The sequence below is a fragment of the Marmota flaviventris genome, chromosome 6 (genome assembly GCF_047511675.1).
Source record: "Marmota flaviventris isolate mMarFla1 chromosome 6, mMarFla1.hap1, whole genome shotgun sequence".
Classification (NCBI taxonomy): Eukaryota; Metazoa; Chordata; class Mammalia; order Rodentia; family Sciuridae; genus Marmota; species Marmota flaviventris.
The window spans coordinates 84,150,509-84,173,009 of record NC_092503.1 but is presented as its reverse complement, the minus strand read 5'-3'; the positions used below and the strand labels follow the sequence as shown (position 1 = coordinate 84,173,009).

General features: G+C 37.1%; 1 protein-coding gene across 4 annotated transcripts in view; it reads right to left on the bottom strand.

Moving 5' to 3' along the window:
- Window positions 1-22,297, bottom strand: part of Col12a1 (collagen type XII alpha 1 chain) — a 111,425-nt gene extending 89,128 nt beyond the window's left edge. For 3 of the 4 annotated variants that reach the window (XM_071613253.1, XM_071613254.1, XM_027928271.2), the window contains exons 1-11: window positions 21,836-22,297; window positions 18,727-18,835; window positions 11,417-11,533; window positions 9,054-9,197; window positions 8,590-8,649; window positions 6,344-6,607; window positions 6,009-6,173; window positions 5,169-5,342; window positions 2,365-2,655; window positions 1,562-2,164; window positions 149-421 (exon numbers count right to left, since the gene is read on the bottom strand). In XM_071613253.1, the coding sequence (XP_071469354.1) occupies window positions 149-421; window positions 1,562-2,164; window positions 2,365-2,655; window positions 5,169-5,342; window positions 6,009-6,173; window positions 6,344-6,607; window positions 8,590-8,649; window positions 9,054-9,197; window positions 11,417-11,533; window positions 18,727-18,802 (2,167 nt within the window). In that variant the 5' untranslated portion in view covers window positions 18,803-18,835; window positions 21,836-22,297. The remainder of the gene's footprint in view (window positions 1-148; window positions 422-1,561; window positions 2,165-2,364; window positions 2,656-5,168; window positions 5,343-6,008; window positions 6,174-6,343; window positions 6,608-8,589; window positions 8,650-9,053; window positions 9,198-11,416; window positions 11,534-18,726; window positions 18,836-21,835) is intronic. The other variant, XM_071613255.1, reaches the window with a different exon arrangement.
- Between the last annotated feature and the right edge of the window lie 204 nt (window positions 22,298-22,501).

The following is a 22,501-nucleotide window of genomic DNA, read 5'->3' as shown; positions in this document are numbered from 1 at the left end:
ACGATGTATAAATAGCTGTATCTTAAAGATACCAAATTTTACAAAGATGTTCACAATTCTGGACTATAAAGCTAGTCGTTATAACTGTAACTTTGTTCTGCAATAAATGACTAGTCCATGATAAACCATGATAGAAACCCCATCACACCTTCTTCAGTGGTCTCCTCTCCAACTGTGGGAATGCTGAAGCCGTCCTCATACTCCGCAGTCACATTAACCAAATACAAGGTCTCTGGCTTCAGGTTGTTGAGAACCACACTGGTGCTTGAGGCTGGCTCCACCACCGTGATCTCGTTGTCCCCAGTAGCTTCCTTGTATGTGATGTGATATGAAAAAACATTTTCTCCAGCAGGAGACCAGTTGGTTTTGAAACTGTAAGATGTCACCTCAGAAAAACTAATATTCTTTGGAGGCACATAAGCTATTCAAAAAAAAAAAAAAGACTTGATTTAAAATTTTAAAATTTATAAAACAAAAATGGATCTAATGACTTCATGTTTCTGAAATGGCTTATATTAATTTGGGAAAGTGGCCATTAAGGCCAATGTACTGGGTCAACCTTCCACACACAACCACTGAGAGAGGGCCCTTCACTCACAAGGAGGTCCTGATGATTTGCCTTGACCATCCATAATACTGAAAAATGTAAATGCTTAATTAAAATTGAATTTGAGCTTCTTAAGACAAAGTGGTAATAGAATGGCACTCTTCATGTGTGGGCTACTTCAGTACTAGCAAAGCCAAAAAGAGCCACTGTGATTTTCCCATTCATTCCCAGGACTTGGATATGAACCTTTGGTGGTAGGTAGGTAGATACTTCAAAATAAAACTAAGGAAAATTTTTCCTAAAAAGGAACACTTATTAAACTAAGCATTTAAACTAAATCATAGAATGAGACAATGCTTAATGTCATTGAGTGTCCTCCAGGGAAATACTACTCGAACTGGAGAGATGAGCAAGTGCATAGTTATAAACAAAAATGGCAACACATGTGGATGCCAAATGAACGAAAGCAATAGTGAGCATTCCAGGGCTAGACCAGTTAAGGCAGGTAGAACGCAAGGGATGGAACTCTTAACTGAACACTGAAAGAGAATTTAGTTAAATGAAGAAAAAGAGGATAGGGAACTCCAGATGTGAGGAGTGATGCCCAAAAATTATCCAGAAAAGTGAATTTCTAAAAAGAATTCAAAGGTTCAGGACTTTGTTCTAGTCACCTTTGTTCAAAGAACCTGGCTCAGTATCCAGCACATAATAAACACTCAATAAATTGGTGTTGATTTGCTATGGCCAATAGGTGAGATAAAGTTGGTTCCTACCCCTGATTGAGAATCTAGGAGCAAAAACATCTCACAACTCTTATGGGTGAGCATAACCAACAAAGAAATGATCCATACCCAGCAGCCATCGCTCAGAGCTAAATAGACTAAGGCCAGTAGTTTTCAATGACATAGGAATGTTACTTTCTCCTATTCATAAAAAGAATTGAAGAAGCCTATCATCCACAGGATTAGAATCAAAAGGCTTTGGTCATGAAAAGATAACTTGTACTCCACAAACCTTTTTTCTTGATAGCTGCCAATTCTTGCTCAATTCTAAGGCAGATAGATTGTGTGAGTTCAAAAGATATCCTCTGAAAAGCATCAAAATCTTCCACTGTGAACACATGGGTCTCAGCAGGAGGAGAAGCGATAGCTTCCAATTCCGAGCGAACAGCATCCTTCACGCCAACTGCAAAGATTTCAACATCTGAATTCCTTAGTTTTATGGCAGGATCTCTGAAAGCATCTGATGATTTCCCATCAGTGATAAGAATCATAACCTTTGGTACATTGCTTCTTGAACCCTTGTTAGGCACAAATATTTTCTCTCTGACATAAGTCATTGCTTTGCCAGTGTTCGTAGATCCTCCTCTGTAGGGGAAGGTGTTTATTGCTTTAATTATATCTTCAACTCGGGTAAATTCTTTCAAAGTGAACTCGGTGTGAGGATCTCTACTGTACTGGACAAGACTTATCTGGACCCTGTTTGGTGAAATCTCAAAACTTTTTGCAAGAACTTCCAAAAATGCTCTAACTTTAACAAAGTTTGCAATCCCGATGCTATAGGAGCCATCAACCAAAAACACAATGTCAGCTTTTATATCCACACCACGTGAGCATTCTGTAAAGAGAAGAAAAGCCCATTAAATTTCAACAAGTATGAATTCATCTTTAAAATATAAGTACTGCCTTCCCTAGCATGCTTCTTTCAAAGAAAACTATTGCAAATTATTTTGCCTGAAACCAAGTCTGAACCAGTGGGGCATACTGTCAAATGGACCTACACAAATTACAAACCCAATGGTGCATGCACTCACTCACCCACTTGAACCTTCATTGGCTGAGTCTTCTCCATTATTGAGATGGCTTCACTGGATGTCAGTCCCTTCATGGCAGAAACACTGATCTGGTATTCCATGTCTGCTGAGAGGTCACGAACGTTGAGCAAGGTTGTCTGAGGCCCCACACTCAGAGCGTGCTGTCGGCTTCCTGCAGCCATTGGTGTGAGGAGGACTTTATAGCCAGTCACTGCACTGGGAGATGGATCCCAACTTAGCTTAATGTATTTCGATGAGACTTCCGTGGCAACCAAATTTGAAGGAGGTTCAACAACTAAAAAGTTATAAGTAAGTAGACAGTGATTAATAACAAGAAAATGCAATGTATTAATTAATTGGTTAGGTTTGAACCTTCAGTTCTCTTTATTCACAGTAATGATGAGGATATGCCTGACACCCTCTTTCCCTTTATTTCACCTGTACCTAACAAACCAGTAGTGCATGGATTTTAGTCAGATTGATGAAATTTTAGGGAAAAAGAAAGTATTTGAAAGAAACTAACAATAGGGCCCCTGGTGCCTGATTCTTCTCTGGAACCAAGATTTCTATTTTGATTTTGGCATTTCACCTCTTTCCTTTACTCTCAGATTCCCAAAGCAGCTGATAAATATTTGTTAAATCAATGATTCACACAATCCATTAGAAAATTTTTCTCTTTTAATAATATCATTAAAGAGAAAAACTGATCTTTGGAAGACACTATATATGATTCCAAAAAATAAGAAGCACTTAGCAGTTCTCAAATGACAGGTTCTTTTAAACAATTTTAACCCCACTTAATACTGAATAAAAGAAAAAGTTCAATTACATTCGAAATGCCACAAACGAGAGGTGAAATAACAGTTTCTAACAGACATATTTTGATATGTAAATATTGATCATGTAAAAAAAGTTGATCCTTAGTCACTGTAGAACATAGTCATGTAATTTAAATTTAAGTATTTATGATATTAAAGATATTCCAGACAAGTCTCCAAAATTCTAGGCTTGCCAATGGAATTGACTTCCCAGAAGATAAAATAATAAATTTTTATAAATCAGACTGGATGAAGTAAGTGCAAAAACAGGCACAAGTTTATTCATTACCTCCTAAAAACAGTCAATCAGATGCAGTGTCTAAAAATGATGTTTAAGTGAAAAGTAGCAGGAGGAAAGCCATAAATGTCCCAACTGGAAGTTTAGCAAAAACTGTTGGGTGGTGCAGAGACAGTACAGGGAACAGAAGTCTCAAACCAAAGCCAAAGGAGAAACACCAAAGAATGGTGTGAACAACTGTGGAGTGGCCCCTGGTCCCCATACAGAAGAATTCAAGCCATGGTAGGACAAAATTTGCCCTTTTATTATGGATTAGCTATGAGATGTTCCCCAAAAGCTCATATGTGAGACAATGCAAGAATTTTCAGAGGTAAATGTTTAGATTATGAGAGGTGTGACCTAATCAGTGCATTAACCCATTAAGACAAATTAACTGGGTGGTAACTGTAGAAAGATAGGATATGACTGGAAGAAGTAGGTCACTGGGAGTGTGCCTTTGGGGTTATATTTTGTACTTGGTGAATGGAGTGCTCTCTCTCTCTCTCTCTCTCTCTCTCTCTCTCTCTCTCTCTGCTTCCTAGTGTCATGTCCTGAGCTGCTTTCCTCCATTACATCTTTCCACCATGATGTTCTACCTCATCTTGGGCCCAGAGCTATGGGGTCAGTCAACCATGGACTAAACCTCTACAACTATGAGCCAAAATAAACTTTTCCTCCTCAATGTTGTCCTTGTCAGGTTCTTTGGTCACAGCAACACAAAACTGCCTAAAATACCTACCCTTACATACACACAACCTCACCTTAGTGAAGAATTAGCATATTTTTAAAAAGAGAGTAAAGACAGGTCATTCAAGGAAAGTGGTTGTGGGGAAGATGGATTTTGTAATAATACAGAGCAAAAAGTCAGGCATTAGGCAGTAAAATAAAGAAAAAGATTCAGAGTTCATGAAATAATGAGAGGTTGTGAGATAAAGTTAGCAACAATGAACATTGCCAAAATACTTGAGATTTGGAGACTAATGGATTTATAGGATCGAGGATGTAGCTATTTAGAGATATATCATTTGTCAATTCTTGGACTAAAAAGCAAACAATCATGGAAAAATATAAACGCCTTGAATTGTGACTTTCGATGTTCAAAATGATGTTTGTGAAACATCTTTTTGAAATGTCTCTTCTTTCTTCCATGTATTTAGAAGTAATAACTGATAAAAGTGGAAAAGCTTTCCAGATGTGGGAGTATTAAATTGACTGGTTTTTGAAATATTCTTAAAAGCTTTGAAACCAATAAGTAGAGTATCTTGATGGAAAACCTTTGTCTTTAGTCAATTAGTAGAAACATTGTTATTATTTTAAATTATAGAATGCTAAAATAAATGTCTTTTCAGCAAGCCAATCTTCACATCAGAATGTAAAGATAATTAAAGCAAGTGTCATAAGAGCCTGATTATGGACAGACAATAGGCACGAGTATTTAAGAACAGAGCAAATCAAAACTTGTCCCCCAAAGTTTTAAGAACTTAACAATGACATAAATATTTTATTAAATCTCTCACTGATGGGACAGGTTAGTACAAATGGCATTAATAATTTAAGTTCTGAAAAACAAATAGAGTATAAAATTAGAAAATCACTGGAGGATATGTTTAAATATGACTATTTGTAGGATATCTGTAAAGCTATAAGTGTTAGCAAAAAAAAAAAAAGGAAAATTCTAACACATGGGAAATAGTTAACAAACAATGTACTTACCTTCTTCTCCACTAACTAGTTCACCAAGCTGTTCATCAACACCTGAGCACACCTGGGAGATGATCTCATTTTGAATATCCACAATTGCATCAAAGTTGGCCACATTGAAAACATGGTTCAATGAAGGTGTGGATGCAATTTGTTTGAGCTCTTTTGCATCTGCAGCTTTAATGCCTTAAAAACAAAAAGTCAAGGATATATTAAAATGGAAAAGGTGTCTACTTAAATTTCTTCACTTTCTCAGTCTTTCACAGCTGAACACATTTTCAAATCCTTAAGTCATAAGCCAGAATTGCTTTGCTTCATGACGAATGTGCAACTGTTCAGATGACAAAAGCATTTTATAATTTCACATAAAAAGAACAGCCAAAGAGGAAAATGACTGGTTAGTAAAACAGAGCAAGCTCTCATCCCAACCACACCATCATTTGTCTCTGACATCTGTAAAGATAATACTTTTCTCTTCCAGAGTCCTGAATGAGCTGGAGCCCTCTGAATTCTTCAAGTATTACATAATATAGGAAACACATAGAAAACACTTAATGATAATACAAGGAAGATCTTTATTAGAATCATTGGCCCAGTTTTCTTTGAAAAGTAGAGAGCTAACAAAGAATGTATATATACCCTTACTTTAATACACATGCCAAGGAAGTTACATGAGGGAAAGAGATAAACAGAAGTTTTTACTCAAAGACACTTTGGTTTAATGGCCACACTATAAAATACAGTAAACACTTCTTATAGCATCCTTCCTTGAGTAATTAATTCACATCTTCCTAATTATTAAGTGTACTGGAGCAGTTCTACGATGAAAATAATTAGCCAAACCTAACTCACCCAAAGAGAAAACTTCAACTCCAATATTACGAAGCTCTCGGGCTGGAATTTCCACTTCATCCTGAGATTTGCCATCAGTAATGATAATTGCCACTTTAGGGAAGCCAACTCTTGCTCCAGCGGATTCCATGAAAGTATTTTTAACCAAGAAATCAATGGCATCCCCTAAAAGGACAAAAAAACATGTTCATTCACTCTATGCTATTTTGCCAACGTCAAAAACTATGTGATTAATTTCAAAGGCATTTAATATATGATTACTAAGCAATGCTTAATTTCTTTCCAAAACAAACATTCATTTACTAGAAACAATAATAAAATCTGTAAAAACATACCTGTCATTGTGTTGCCACCTTTGTATGGGATTTTTTTAATTGCAGCAAGAAGCTCATCCCTTTGGTAGTACTGATTTAAGTTAAATTCAGTCCTTGTATCAGAGCTGTACTGAACAACTCCCACCCTTGTCTTCTCTTCCCCAATGTCAAAAGCAGACACAAGAGCAGCAATAAAGTCTAAAATGTACTTGAAATTATTTCTTCCCACACTCCATGAGCCATCCACAAGGAAGACTAAATCAGTCCAGGCACTGACAGAGCATTCTGAAATACATTTGATACATTTTTAAATGATGGATTAGTCAATCAATCCATTATTAACAAATACAAGCCAAACTGCAAAAATGAATCATCCTATTCATGAGAACTTATTTATCCCTTATTCTTCATCCAAGCACACAAAAGAATTAAAAATATTTATTAACACACATAGTAGTATTTCAGTGCCTTCAAGATGTATTTATGGAACTACATGTTTTAAAATTGCTAAATAAGACTTTATGCAATAAGCTGGGTACAGAGATGCATGCCTGTAATCCCAGCAACTCAGGAGGCTGAGTCAGGAGGATTGCAAGTTCAAAGCTAGCCTCAGCAAGAACAAGGCACTAAGCAACTCAGTGAGACCCTGTCTCTAAATAAAATACAAAATAGGCTTGGAGATGTAGCTCAGTGGTCAAGTACCCTGAGTTCAATTCCTGGTACCCCCTGCCCCCCCAAAAAAAGACTTTCTGCATTAAGAGATAACTAAACATGTAATTGATGTGCTATCTAGGAAACTGTGGTCCAAGCATTTTTGCTATCAACTTATCTACTTTTATGAACTATATTCTGAATCTTCTCTCCAAGTAAAAATTATATAAAGTATCTTGGAAATATACAAAAGAAATATAAGTTTAACTTTTTTTATTCCTTGGTATTTATCAACAAATAAATCCAAAGTAATTGTGCAATTCAAGCAAATGCAATTTAATTTTTAAAAAACTAATGTATATTTGTTAATGTAATTGTCTAATTTGAAATAGGGTTAGTCTAAATAGTTAATGGAACCTAACAGAAGTAAAAATAAGCATAAAATGGTGCAAAGTAACCAAAACATCTTGTCCTAATTATCAATGTATTCAAATTTGACAAACCTACTTACTGAACAGAGGAGAAATAATCATTTTATTCCAAAATAGATAATTCATATGAAATCCTTAAAGTACTGAAATACAAAGATTGACTTTTATAACTGGATGTCATCTTTCCTTCTCTCTACAGTGGAGGGGGCAGGTCAGTTTTCATGAAAATCTCTATTTGCAAGGCAACACAGAGTAGATTTTCTGAAGATATTTTTGTTCTTGCAAGACATGCTATAGATAATAAAAGAAGTATTTGGCTAGGATGAGGAAGAAAAGGGTCCTGGAAAATTTTGCAAGCCAAATACAGTTGATATGCTTAGAAAACTTTTGCACACTATTTAATAAGTCAATTTAAGCAAATTAAAAAGTCTATTGGGGGCATAATGCTTTGATGCAGAATAAATATTGATGGTTTGGGGAAAATATTAGCATTGTAACTTAATACTATAAACTTCATTCCAGATTCTTAGACTGCTGAAAGAATAATAAATAGTGATCTGGAGGGAAAACTTCCAGGTAGAGAGGCTTTGTGTTTATAATATTTTCTTGTCATTCTAGGTCATAAATTCAACTTTTACAAAGTGGCAAAATTAGTAGTTCAAGAAATCCCTTAAATGTTCATCCTAGTAAGTCAGACAAAGCAGGATAACATAAAAGGAAGCTGATAATCACAAAACCTGAAATTGCTTTTATCTGATTACAAATGCAACAATATAGCAGAGATGTCTCACAGAATCTCTGAAAAGGTTGGAAAAACTGCCAACTAAGACAACACAAATACCCTGGAGATGAACATAACATATGCCTGGACTTGGACGTGCATTTTCGTGGCAGCAAATGAATTGTGTCAGACAATAACTAAGGACATTTCTCCAGCCTTACATTTCTTATATATTTCTAAGTCCCACTTATTTTTATCAGTGTGTTTAGAATGAAAAATTAACTAAAAAGTCAGAACTTTTTTATAAGTACTTAGTTATACATTTCTCTCATATCATTTGTGCTCCTTCTAGATAAACCTTATAAAATACAGAAATAAGATCAATCTTTGTATATAATTGGCACATCCACTTGTTACTACACTTACAACTTCAAATCCCAGCAAAAGCATATGGAAACACTTACTTTGTTTCTCTGTTTTTCCAGGTTTCTTCTCCCCTGGCTTTGGAGGACCACCTGTTTGAACTAAATCAAAACCTCATTATTAGAAAAGAAAATTAATTCAAACAAATGTTTCATTAAAAGAGAATAAATATATTTATTTTGCTATGGTCTTTCAAAAGTATGGTTATGCCCTCCTGGTCAGACTTCCAAACAAGCAGTTCCTTGCAATGGATTATTTTTAGTGAAATATTAGAGATATTTCAAAAAGACATTAGCACTCTTGCCTATAAATTTTGTGTTCTAAATAATGTTCATTTAGAACATTCCTGCTGCTTCCAGAGACCAGGGTTATAAACCAGGAATGAATTTATTTGCATCCATGAATAATAGCAAATGTACTCTATATAATAAGAGATTAAATCTGAAGATAGAAAAACATATTTCAGAATAAAAATATAAAAGTTTGAATGTATATGTGAACTTACTTGTTAGTTGGCCTATTACTGGTACACTTTCTTCTACTTCATCATATGAAGTTATTGTTACCACATACTCTATTTCAGGTATAAGGTCTGACAATAAAGTTTCTGTGGTACTAGCTGCAAGGGTAAATTCTTTAGTGGGCCCATCTGGAAATATGGAAGAGACAATATGAATGCAATGAAACCTTTTTAAAATATAACACAACACAATATATTGCAATTTCCAAATGTACTAAAAAATTTGAAAAATTCAATATATGCATTTTTCAGGATATTCAAACATTATTTTTAATCATCTATCAAGATTAAAACCTTGAATTTTAGAAATGCAATAAATTTAGTGACATTGCCTTTATTCATTACAATCATTTTCAATACTTTTTGAAGGCTCAGGATTCTTCTAGATTTAAGTTATATCAAAATAACAAACCAAAAATCTCACTGGTTTTAAAGACAGATGGTAGATTTTTAAAGTTGTTATAAATGAGATATAAAGCAGAAATAATTTAATTTTAAGTTACGCATTAGAGGAAAGCAAAGAGAAAGAAAAAGAGATAGAAATAAATTCAAGGAAAACACAATCTTTTTTTTAAAATACCTTTATTTTATTTAATTATTTTTATGTGGTGCTGAGGTTCGAACCCAGGGCCTCGCACATGCTAGGCGAGCGTTCTACCACTGAGCCACAACTCCAGCCTCAGAAAACACAATATTATAGATTAAAATTAACCACTAGGCCTGGTGCAGTAACATATACGTATAATCCCAGTGACTCAGGAGGATGAAACAGGAGGAGCACAAGTTCAAGACCAGCCTCAGCAAATTAGCAAGGCCCTAAGCAACTTAGTGAGACCCTGTCTTAAAACAAAAATGGCTGGGGATGTAGCTCCATGGTAAAGCACCACTGGGTTCATCCCCAGTATCTAAAAATTTAAAAATTAAATTAAATTAACCCCAGTAGAAAACAACTAGTGTGGAAATAATATACCATGCTCAAATAGGGTCTTAAAGGGTAACTTAATGTCTGCTAAATTGATTTAACTTCCAAATATTTCAAGGTATAGCATCCTGAATGTTTACTAATATATTGACAATGTACTTTCTTTTAAATTCGGATTCTCAATTAAATCAGAAAACATGGTAATTCCTAGGGACTAAATGTATTAATATTTTTAATTATATCATATTCTCATCAAAACATAATGGGGGGTTGTAGCTCAGTGGTAGAGCTCTTGCCTTGCACATGTAAGGCACTGGTTCGATCCTCAGTACCACATAAAATAAATAAATAAGTAAAATAAAGGTATAGTGTCCATATTCAACTAAAACAAACAAACAAAAAAACATAGTTAAGAAATGTGGCATATGGAACAAACCCCTGAGAAATGCTCTTGACTCACATGTGGAACATGCAAAAGCAGCTAGGCCCCTAGGAGACATCAAAGCATTGGGAATATGCTGGATTGGGTACTCATTGTGCCAGGTTTTTGAGTGTTGGGAGCCAGCAATTTCTAATATCTGGGTACTGAATAGACCCATTTGAGTGCTTTTCTACTTTGGAATAGATCAATTAATTAACTGCAAATACATTTGGGGAGAAAAGATTCAAAGAGGAAAAAGTAAATTCCTGGCCCATTTTTAAGTTCTTAAACCAAATTTTAAAAAAGACTCATTGATAAACAGCATTTTTAATTATTGGTATTTTTAAAGACCAAAAGATAAAGAACAGGCAATAGTGATAAGTTATATTGGTATCACCCATATCTGTCAGATATAGTGGCCAGTGCTCAAAATTGTTATTGTTTCACTCCATTTTTATAAGTAAAAGTTAATCACCAAGAGTTTGGTTTTCCATACTTGGGAAACATTATTAACACTAAATACCACTGTAGCTACAAAATCTACCTAGCAAAGGTAAATTCTTGTCTTTCATCATGGTCATTCACCATGATCATGAATAATGTTTCCTGAGCACCAGATATAGGGCACTGGATAAAGCATAACAACTCACTTCATTGCTTGGCATTTTAAATGTGAAAAAATATTAATTCAAGAAGAATTCTATTTTTAAAAAAATTAAAGATTATCAGTAATAATCTGATAAAGTTTAAACAATGCAAAAGTCCATTGTTAATAACAACTTAGCACAGCAAAGCATGTTAAGGAAGCTGAACACCACAAAATACAGAAATAAGTACTGGGATGGAAATCTGTGGACCTCAGTCTACCAAATATCTAGTGACATCAACCAAAGATCTCAAGCTTGCTAAATCTTGACTTCCTTGTGATAAGATGGGAGAAAGGGAGAAGACTGGATTTATCATTTTTGATGCCTCTGTCCTAAAAACACAAATCTCAAAACTTACCTGTTGTAGGGTCCACTGTTATTCTGTAACCCACAATTGGATCAACTGGTCTTGCCCATGACATATGAACAGTATTTTCATCTATAATTTTAAAATTCAAGTCTGAAGGCGGGTCAACTGCAAAAGAGAGAGTTGATATTAGTTACATTTTCCAATGTCACAAAATGGTCAATATAATTAATAAAGAATTGTGTTGAGCAAAGCTTACTAAAGTTGTCTTTGCATAAATTTGTTTCCAACAAATATAAAAGATATCTTGTTGGATAAGAATAAAATTAAAAGCTGACAAGATATGACAAAACATCAGAGAGTATACATATTACAGAGGACAGGCACAAAACACTTTGGATTCTTGAGTTGCTAGGTCATTCAAGAATGGCCAGCAAAATCAAGCATAATAGAAACATATTTGGTTACAGGTACATACAAGTACAATGAAATCACAGATAATAACCACATATGCAAACAATTCACATAACAATTAAAAGAATATCAATACATGCTGAGTGCATTTTGAACAAGCATGCCAAATCACAACCTGCTTACAACAATAGAAGTTAATTTAGAACATTGACATAGTACTTTTTCTTTTCCATAATGTGGAAAGGAATCAATGATATTTTTGGTTCATTCTCTGCACTGTTGCCTTATTATTCATTGTTGTTTCATAAATCTCAATCTGTGGCAGAGATAAAAACTGTATCTTAGTGAAAAGGAGAAATCATAGGAAACTTAGGTATTTCTCACAAGGAAATATACATTTAAATGTATATTCACATTCATATAGACAAATATTCAAGCATAATAATAAGAGATGTTAATAATTTATAAGTATATAAACAGTGATCTACAGGTATTTTGAAAACTAATATTCTGCCTGTTTACACCAACTTGCTATGTGTTTCCATGGTGTAAACCAATACAATTATTTCCTTTGCAGCAGGTATACTCCATACTAGAAATGGCATTTTAAGTTAAAATGCCAGTATGGTCCTTTACAAAACAATGGTTAATTATGAAAAGACAACATCAATGTATATTTATGGACATTTATTTACAGAACTTAAAGAAAACAGTGGAGAAGAATCAGCAATCTGAAGACATGACTGTGCATAAAAAACTTGAAGAAATCAATGACAGGAATAATTGAAAAGTACAGAAAGGAATAGTTTACATACAAAATTATACAGCATCATGCATGTGTCAATGAAATGTTGACTTGTTTTTAGTTTCCCACAATAAACAAAAGCCTCCATGTACAATAGTCATTACACAAAGACATTTCCAAAATATTTTATAATGATATTCTCTCTACAATGTTCATGCCTCATCATGCAGCATTGTACTGACTCACTGTCAGTGCATGGTCAATGCATTAAAAATTATTACACTTGAAGCAGGGCAATAAGTAAGACGATTTTCAGCCATATTCTTCTTAAAATGTTTTAGTCTGAAAGTATTCCTTGTGAGTTAGAATTTTTGCCTATGTTTTGAGAGAGTACAATCTCCTTTTAGAGCCTTATAGAGGTCAATTGAAACACAGTAGTAGCTCTGAGAGTCATCCAATTTAACTGGGGTTAGAGATTTACATAATATTAATACCACATTTTAATTAAAATAAAACAAATTAAGCAAACATTGCTTTAATGGACTGCTGCTTGCAACTGTGGGAGATGGTTTTATTTTTTTATTGAATACACTAGCATAGGAATGAATGTTATTTTCTTACTATCCATACACAGGCAGTGAGATTAGAAAAAATTATCTACATGCAATATTTAATTATTGAACATTCTTCTGTCTGTAATCATATCACAAGTTTAGCTAAAGTCCTCACTTAGTATAACAAGCATGCAACAGATGTTAATAGGACAATAGGTATTAAGAATATCATTATAAAATATTGTTCCAGTAGCAATGGCTCAGGACAAATTTAATGCAAAGGCAGACACAACTGGCCTGAGCATGCTTTAAAAAAAAATCAGTACATGGAAAAATAGTACCACCAACCTTGGAAGGAAATTGACCTGAAGCAGCGGACATTAGGTTAAAACTGCTGAAGGTCAGCAGCGGCCCACCTTGTTGATATCCAAATGACCAGGATTCCAGATAAACTGAAAAATTGACTGTGGGGAAAAGTCTTTAACATTTAAGAGGATTTTAAAGTGCTCATAGAAACTCAGATGTGGTACTTGGTAATCAAAGTAGGAAATGGCCAACTAGCCTGTGTAAATCATAGAGCCCTTTCCACTTTCTGCTGATTGTGTCATATATACAACCTTTCAGGATTGCCATTCTGTGTATACATTTTTGTTTGTTTCATGAAAAAAATAATAGTAAAGTAGGAGTGAATATGTGACCCATTTCAACTTAAATCAATGCAAAAAATATATTTTCAGCCAGGTGCAGTGGTGTACACCTATAATCCCAGCAACTCGGGAGGCTGAGGCAGGAAGATTGTGAGTTCAAAGCCAACCTCAGCAACAGTGAGGACCTAAGCAACTCAGTGAGACCCTGTCTCTAAATAAAATACAAAATAGGGCTGAGGATGTGGCTCAGTAGTTGAGTGCCCTGGAGTTTAATCCCTGGTAGCCCCCCAAAAAATATTTTTATTAATTTTGAAAATCTTACATAAAAAAATTCACAACTACCATTGCATTGCCATAGATCATAGATATACCCTAACAACAATGCTGATGCTGGAATATTTCAAATATGAAGTAGTTATATATGGTTTATAATTACAAGAAGCCATAGTTACAAAGAATGAGAATCTGAATCAAAAGAAAACTAAAATTATAAATAACTGATATCTATTCATAAAACCTAAATGCTGATAGTTAAGACTAAAATTTTAAGTATTTGTAAGTAGTTTAATTTTATATTTATGATTGATGCTTTTTGTTATCAAAACACTGTTACAATTGTCTCATTCAGATAATATTTTTGTTACATAAGCTGAAAGGATTTAGGACATTTTAGGAATGATAATACTAGATAACATTTGCTGATTGTCTTCTATGTAATAAGCAAAGAGCTAATCAATTTTTATACTGCCTGCTTTTTCCCTTATAACAACCTAATTGTGGGCATTTTCACAGGGGAAATTCAAAAGAGGTTAACATAGCTAATAGGCAGCAACACTTTTTATTCCATGATCTTGACTTTAAAGTACAGTTTTCTACTATACTAGATCAAATGAAAAAGAAGAAATATTTCAGCCAAAAATTAACTTTAGAGCCCAATATTAATACATCATTGTTTGTTAATATATGAATACATATTTTCCTACTACATGATAAACCATTATTAGAACAAATGATGCCTGGTCAACTACAAATACATGGTATGCAGTCATCTCCAGTTCTGATAGAGATAGAATTTGGTGTATTAACCTTACACTTGTTCAATCAATTCTAAAACTAAGGTGTGTGCCTTGATATACAATAAATAAAAAATAATTTTTATTAGGTCACCCAATGGGAGTCTGTGACCAAGAATTTACCAACCACGGCAGAGATGAATAGATGGATGGATGGATGGATGGATGGATGGATGGATGGATGGATGGATGGTTAAGTGGATGAATGGACAAGTGAGAGGGAAATATTCTAATATGCTTGATAAATGTATCTAAAGTGTTACAGATAAAGCAAAATTGAGAACATACACTAAAGTATCATGTTGATTAACTAATTAAGAGTCGTCATCCAGTATTTGGAAAGAATTTGACCTTCATGTTAAAGCCTTTTAGAAGTGTACAAAGTGTGATGAGTTTATTCCCTAGGCATTAATTCACATTTTCCATACAATGTTAGTATATATTTAAAATTTGCCATGCTACCAAAATTCATTTAATTTTTGTTTACAAAATGCCAGAAGTAACCAGTGGAAAAATTCACATTTTAGACAAACAATGAGATTATACACATTACAAAATGCTTTCTCCCATTAAACTGACTACGTTGACCACTTGCTCAGTAAAAATGAAGCATAGTGTGGCCAAAACAGCACTAAACCAGCACTAGAAGTCCTGGGTCTTCTCTGTGCTTTGTCCCTAGCTATATTAATTGATCAAGTTATTCAACCTCTATAGGCCTCATTTTCTCATTTGGAAAATAAGATAATTACCATAAATGATCTCTATATTCTCCTCTAGTTTGAAATTTCTGTTATAAGATATGCTAGACAAAGGATTCTGGAAATACATATTAATTTGCTTCTTAAACAATACACAAGATAATTAAAACTTATGACCTCAACTCACTGATGAATTGCTAATATCCAATTTTTCATTATATATTATAAGCTATAAATAATACTGACAAAAGTTAAAACTCTGTGTTTCACAAAATTTTCCTCCATTTCAAATTCTAGATTAATTAGAAAGGTGTACAATTCTGGACTGGGAATATAGTATGGTGGTCACTTCCTTGCCTAGCATGTATGAGGCCCTGGGTTCAACCCCCAGTACCACAAAAAATAAAAGAAAGGTATCCAAGTCTCAGGAAATATTGAGTATTAAACTTTAAATAAAAAATGTTAAGGTATTAAATTTTCTGAAAAATTTTTTTTTAAACTATGCAATATATAAACCAAAAATAATTCACACATTCAGGCCACAGAGAGAACTGACCTAGTTATAAGGTTGCTGATGTCTATTGTATATCTACTACAAATATTAAAGGTTAAAAAACACACACATTTTCAGTTATTTCTATAGAAATAGATACAATAGTATGAAAAATATAATATATCATATGACTACAGAGAAGAAAAACAACAGGGCAAAGGCAGTAACTCTGTTTTTTTAAATGGAGAAATATAAAAGTGAATACCAAAAACTTTTAATTAATATCAAAAAAGTACTGGGTTTCAACACATAAAAATTAATTAAATAAAAATGATGAGAAAACTATCAATATAAGTGTTCAAGTGTGAGTCACAAAAAAGAAAGAAAAGTAACTCTGGATACTTTAGGACTAAGATCAAAATGGCATAATACCAAACAGGGGTGCAAGTTGAAATTTTGAATGCTCCCAACAGAAAGATTTCAGAAAAATTCTGTTTCCAGCCCATTGTCCCCAACAAGGCTTTGGCCACAAATTTTGTTGGACCTTCACAAGCTCCTGGGGACACTTAGTTGGTAGTTAACACTAGAGCTATGCTGTCCAGCACAGGAGAAACCAGCCACATGTGGCTATCAAGTATTTAAACTGTAGCCAGTCCAAAATAAAATGTGCTACAAGTATAAAATACACACCCAATTTCAGAAACTTAGTCAAAGATGCAAAATGTCTAATAACTTTATATTAATTTCATGTTGAAACAATATTAGGTTAAAAATATATATATGATAAAAATTAATTTATCCTGTTCCTTTTTCTTTTCCATGTGACTACTAGAAATTTTTTAAGTTGCATTTGTGGCTCATATTGTATTTCTATTTGACAGTGCCAAACTAGAAAATAAGGCCAAACTAGAATCTTACTAAAATATACTGACTTAAGGGGGTAGGAAATTTAAAAAAAAAAAAGACACAGTTTGTAAGAAATCACTACCACACCATATGGAAACTAATGAAAATTAAAAAGACTAAATGTGAGAAATATGGAAATAATCAGAAGTAACAATTTAGACAGTAAAATGTTGTTTTTAACTGCACTTTGCTAGCTAGCCATAAGCCAATTCAGAATTGATTTTTTCCACTTACATCATTTCCAACCTAATTCTTTTTTTAAGAATTCTCAAATCTTTTATTTTCAAATAACTATTTTCTTAATAAGCAATAAATGGGCCTCTTCAGTGAATTATATAAAAATATCTTCAGTAGTGTTTCCAAAAGTTCCCCCTCAAATAAAATTCCTTCCTAACAACCACAAAGGAACCGGGCACCAAAGGCAACCTCATCTGAATATTACTTTACAGAGGCCACTTGAAAAAAGCTCTACATTCACAAGACTGATCAAGTAAGAAGAGCCAACCAGTTTCTGTTACTTTTCTAAATATGCATACATTTTGGAGACTCTGTTTTTCCTAATCTTAGTTTTTGTACCTGCAGCTTTATTGTAGAAAGTTTTCCAAAACCTCAGTGTTTTAAAATAGCCCCACTTTCCCCTAACCTGTAAAAAAGTCACAACCCACCCTGAAACTTTAGTAACTGTCACATGCAGAATTTCTCATTTGACTTCATCAAGAACATTTTTTAATTGGGGGGGGGGAGATGTCTTTTATGACATTACCCCAAATTGCACAAAAAGATGACTAGTTCTTCCACTGGTGTTTGAGGAAAGTCCTCACGGACTTAATGCATAGAAATGGCTTTTTCAGTGAATTTCTTGAAAGTAAGGCATCAAGTGCACACCAAAAAAAAAAAAAAAAAAAATCAGGTTTAAAGTCTAACAAAAGTCCTTCGTTTTCCAAAGGGTCACATGTCTGGAGACCCTTCTAGAGTCTCTGACTGCCTCTTACTAAAGTCAGCCGCACCCAAGTCTCCCGGGAAGAAGGCAGGAGCAAAGGAGGAGGGAAGGACAATGGAAGTGGTGCCCAGCTCCTTTGGCTCACACTGGTTTCCCGTGCTGGGAACCTTGGCCCAGATCCAAACTGCTTGAGCTGGGTTGTTCTGGGCCACGTGCCTTGGAGCCCTTCGAAGCAAACAGGGACAGCAGAGCCCCTAGGTCACTGGAACACCCACAGCCACCCCGGGGCCCAGGGCCCCACCTCTTTTTGCCGCCCATTCCGGGAGCGGTTTGCCTGCTGACCCCATTGCCCTGCATGGTCCGCCTAGCCAGTGGGCTCCCTACAAAACACAAAGACGCGCAGACCTGGCGCTGTTGGAGTCTTTTATTTCGTTTTGTCATCAAAGACGCATCCCTGACTCAGATGGTTTACCGGCCCAACAAGTGAGTACGACTGCGCTCCGAGGCTCCTGGGTGCCACCCGGAGATGTCCTGTTGGTAGAGCTAGATGCAGCGTCGCCCCCGCCAGGGGGGGCTGGTCCTCTCGGAAGGCGTCAGGGAGGTGGCAGTGTGGACAGCACACCACCGCAGAGACAAGAGCAAGGAGACCACACAGCACTGTACGGAATGGCTTAAGCAGAATACAAAAGAGCTGGACCTGAGAGCTGGAAAATGGACAAACCTCAGAAGGGGGCGTTTCTCTGGAGGAGAGAAACCACCAGAGAAAGCACGAAATGCGGGGGAAACAGAGCAAGCAATAGAGAGTGGAAAGATGTGTTTTGTTTTTTGTTTTTTTTAACTTTCTCGAATTCTGCAGTGTCACTCGGGAAGGCGGAAAGAAAAGCCTTTTACCTTCTGCCTCAACGTTAGACAGGAGCAGGAAAGCCACGCCCAGGGCGGCCAGCGCTGTGGGAAGCCTGGTCCGCATGCTCGACCTCAGTGTTCACAGCCTCATGAAGACCTGCAGGAGGAAACAGTAACTGCATCAGAACCGGGTTTGGACAAGTCTGGAACCAGGCTAGAACTGGAGTCTGGACACAATCCAGAACCCTGCCAAATCTGCCTTAATAATCCCAGAGCCCAAACCGGCACATAATGGATCTATTGTGGAGCCATGGAAGTCAAGTTCATCTACATAAATCTAATCATGGCACCAAGAGGGAATTCAAGTTTAAAGAGGGTCCTATTTTCCTGGAGCCCAACCCTGCATAGCATCTCAGGAAGGCCTTACCAGTCCCCATATGACTTCATCCTGGGTGATGGCTAATTCAGAGGTCATTTTATCCCTGACTCAACTAAATGTCTCTTCCAGCTGGGGATTTTATTTGGCTGCTTTTTCCTAGCTGCTGAACCCTTTAGGTAACTATACTTTAGTGGTCTCAGGGTAATTTGGAAAAGTATAATAAACCTCTTTTACTCTCTTTTTTCCTCATTTTGTCCTGCCTACAAATACGCAGGTCTTGAAGGTCTGAAATGGATTATACAGAAATATGTGAGACCCAGCTGAAACCTAACCCTTCTGCTAACTATTGTTTTCACATCTGATAAATGCTTTACCCAAGATGAGGGAAAAACAACTCTAAAATACATAATAAAGAGAGACAGGGCAATGGAAGAGGCAAAAGATCTTTGTCTGTTTTCCCAAAACATTTTAATGAAAAATCTGCTAATAATGAATCTGTGCATTTAATTATTCATTTATCCTAGAAAGTTGCAGTTATATGTGCTCCAGAAGTGAATATGTTTTATTCTGAGTTTTTCTTATTCTGTAACCAGATTATCAGTTCCTTAAAGATAAAGAGTCTTATTCATCTTTTGTAGTTTCCCAACACCAACACACAGTAGGGAAACAAGTTAACAGAATGGAATCTCCCAAAATATTCTAAGATCCAATCTAGAGACAAAAGCTACCAGGAATGAACTGAACTAGGACCTAGCTTCCAGTGGCAAAACACAAAATGAGAGTTGACTATAGGTACACAAATTATAATAAGGCAACAACAAGCTAGGCCTCATGCAAAATGGAGGGGGAAAAAGACTGGTGCTTGAGAATCCAAAAATGAGCCAAAGCTCAAACTCCTCTTGAGAAAAAAATAAATAAATAAAAATCTCCAACCATGTCTTTCCAAATTATTGGCACAAAGCATTAGGACAGCTTTCCTCTGCCTTAGTGTAAATTGCATTTTAATGTCTGATATCAGGGGTGCCAAATTGCCCAGAGCACCTTTTTATGAAGCCAAGATTAAAATTTTGGCGTTGCTCAAGAGATCCAAGAGCTCTACAACTTCATTCTTCCTAATTAATAACTGATATCTCTAATGTTCTTCTACACCAGTGAAAAGCAAGAGGTGAGACTGGCCCGTTGTTCTTGCCTTAACTTTGCCATAATAATTTCCAACCCAGCTGGCAATCGAACGTGTGAAAAGTTAAAAGCTGACAATCGACCCACGAAACATCGTGTGCAGATTCAAGGGGGGGGGGGGGGAACTCAACAAAAACCTGAGGCGCGGAAGCATTTTTCTCTGGGTCTACAGCGCCACCTATCGGCTGCCTGATATCCATTAAGAATGAATCATCTCGCTTTGGGGTATCTGAACGCAGAATCAGTTCCGCCAGCCAGTCATTCTGTCCATATATGTTGAAAAAAGAGAGAGAGAAAGTTTTCTCTCTTTTTTAGCCAAAACATTTATCTGAATACTTAGCAACACTTCATTGAGCATTCTCAGACATAAGTGTCTGAAAGTGGCCGCCCCTACGTGGCAGTGAGGATTCCCTCACTTCACCCTCATGAATGAAAATGAGTCAGTTTCAGGGTGGGGGGGGGCGCTATGGGAACTGGTCCCCTTCGCCAACTCGCCCTTCCCCCACTCCCTCCCACCCCTCTGGAAGAGGCCAATTTCTTAACTCCAGAGTCAAGTTTTTTAAAGAAGATTTTATACACACACAACACACACACACACACACACACACACACACACAGCCTCTCCAGATCCCATGCCCGCCTTCTACCGTCCCTGCTACTTACTGAGACCCTAACCTTAGCTAACGACTGGCTTAACGCTCTTGTCCTTTCTAGCCCCATGTCTCCCCAGCATTCTTTAAAAGACTGCCTAGTCTGGGTTTGGGGGGTACGGATTCCAGAAGCCCAGAACTGGTCACTGGAGGGTCACTGAGGATGCTGGATTTGGGTCTTGTGGTCTTCCAAGTTCCAGGTCCCCTATCTGTAAATGATCTGGGCGTCCCGGGCTTTCTAATCCACCTCAGAATTTGAGGTGGTGAGTGCCTCAAAAGTCCCACCAACCCTGAGTAGGGCCTCAATAATGCACTCGGGAAGGGGATCAAAGAGGGGGTTTTCTCCAGGGACTGGGAAAAGTGGACCAAGAATGGGTCCCCGAGAGCTGGCCTAACCCACTATCTCAGATGCTTCGAAAAACCCCGGAGAAGAAATCAGAACACTGCACCAGGAATCTGTCTCGAGATGCCACCCACACCCGTGCAGCCTGGACGAGCTGCAGAGCAGTCAGCCGGCTCTCCAAAGAATTCCGCACCGTGCGTCACTAAAATACCTTCGCAGAGCCCCGGCCTCACACCTGCACTCCCCTGCAAAGATACCGCTAAGATACTGAGGGACGAACTGCCACAGTACCCTATGCACCCTTCACTGACAGCCTATATTGATGAAATTCCCCCCACAAACGGAAATATTTGACTTGATGCTTTGCGCGCAAACAGTCGCCCTGCATCAGCTTTTAAGAAAAGACTTTTTTCCCCTTCTCCCTCAAAACCCCAAGTAAACCACAAAACCCCTGTACATCACTGCAAAACTCAAGTGCTTCTCCATTCTTACAAGCCTACAAGGTCCTTGCCCGGTATTCTTCATGGCTCCCATCTAAGTGCAGGCTAAAAGCAAGTTTCCCTAGTTGTCTTAGGGGCACATAAAGTAGTTAGAAATCAAACTGACCTGAGGCGGCGGTGACAGAGGTAGCGGCAGCGGCGGCAGCTTCCGGACGTCGCAGAAGCCGGAGCCTCGCGGTGACCCCCGCAAGCCTTAAAGGCTGTGCGATCCAGGAGCACCTGGCGGGAATAGGAACAGCGGCGGGGAGGTCCTGGAGGAGGAGGATCCAGAGAGGGTCGCCCGGCGCGGCAAGACAAACGGAGACCGCCGCCAGGGGCTGCAGCTGCCGGCGGACAGACGCGTCTGGGGCGGCTCGCCTTCGCGGAGTGGGAAGAGACTCCGCGCCGCGGGCTACTTAATAGAGGGCTGTTCCCACTCTCAGTTTACTCGGTTACGAAACGCCTGAGAAGGTGGAAGCCTGCCACAGGGTGATGTATGCTTCTCCGGCGGTGAAGGAGGTCTACTTTTGGGAACGTGTGCATACTTCGAGCATTCCTTCGGCGTGAGGTGGCGATCGCCGTAGTAGCAGTGCCCCGCCGGGGGCGGGGAGGAGGGAGGGAGAGGAGAGGGGGACAGCCGCAGCCGGGTTCACTGCCAAGGGAAGCCGCGTACTCCTCCGCTTGGGGCGGGCTAGGGAGTTCGGGTTTCCCTCTCGGTGCGATTTTCTTTAATAAATTTCTTTTTCTAAATTAAGAACAATGGAGAGGGGGAACGCGGTTCTTACTTTCAGAA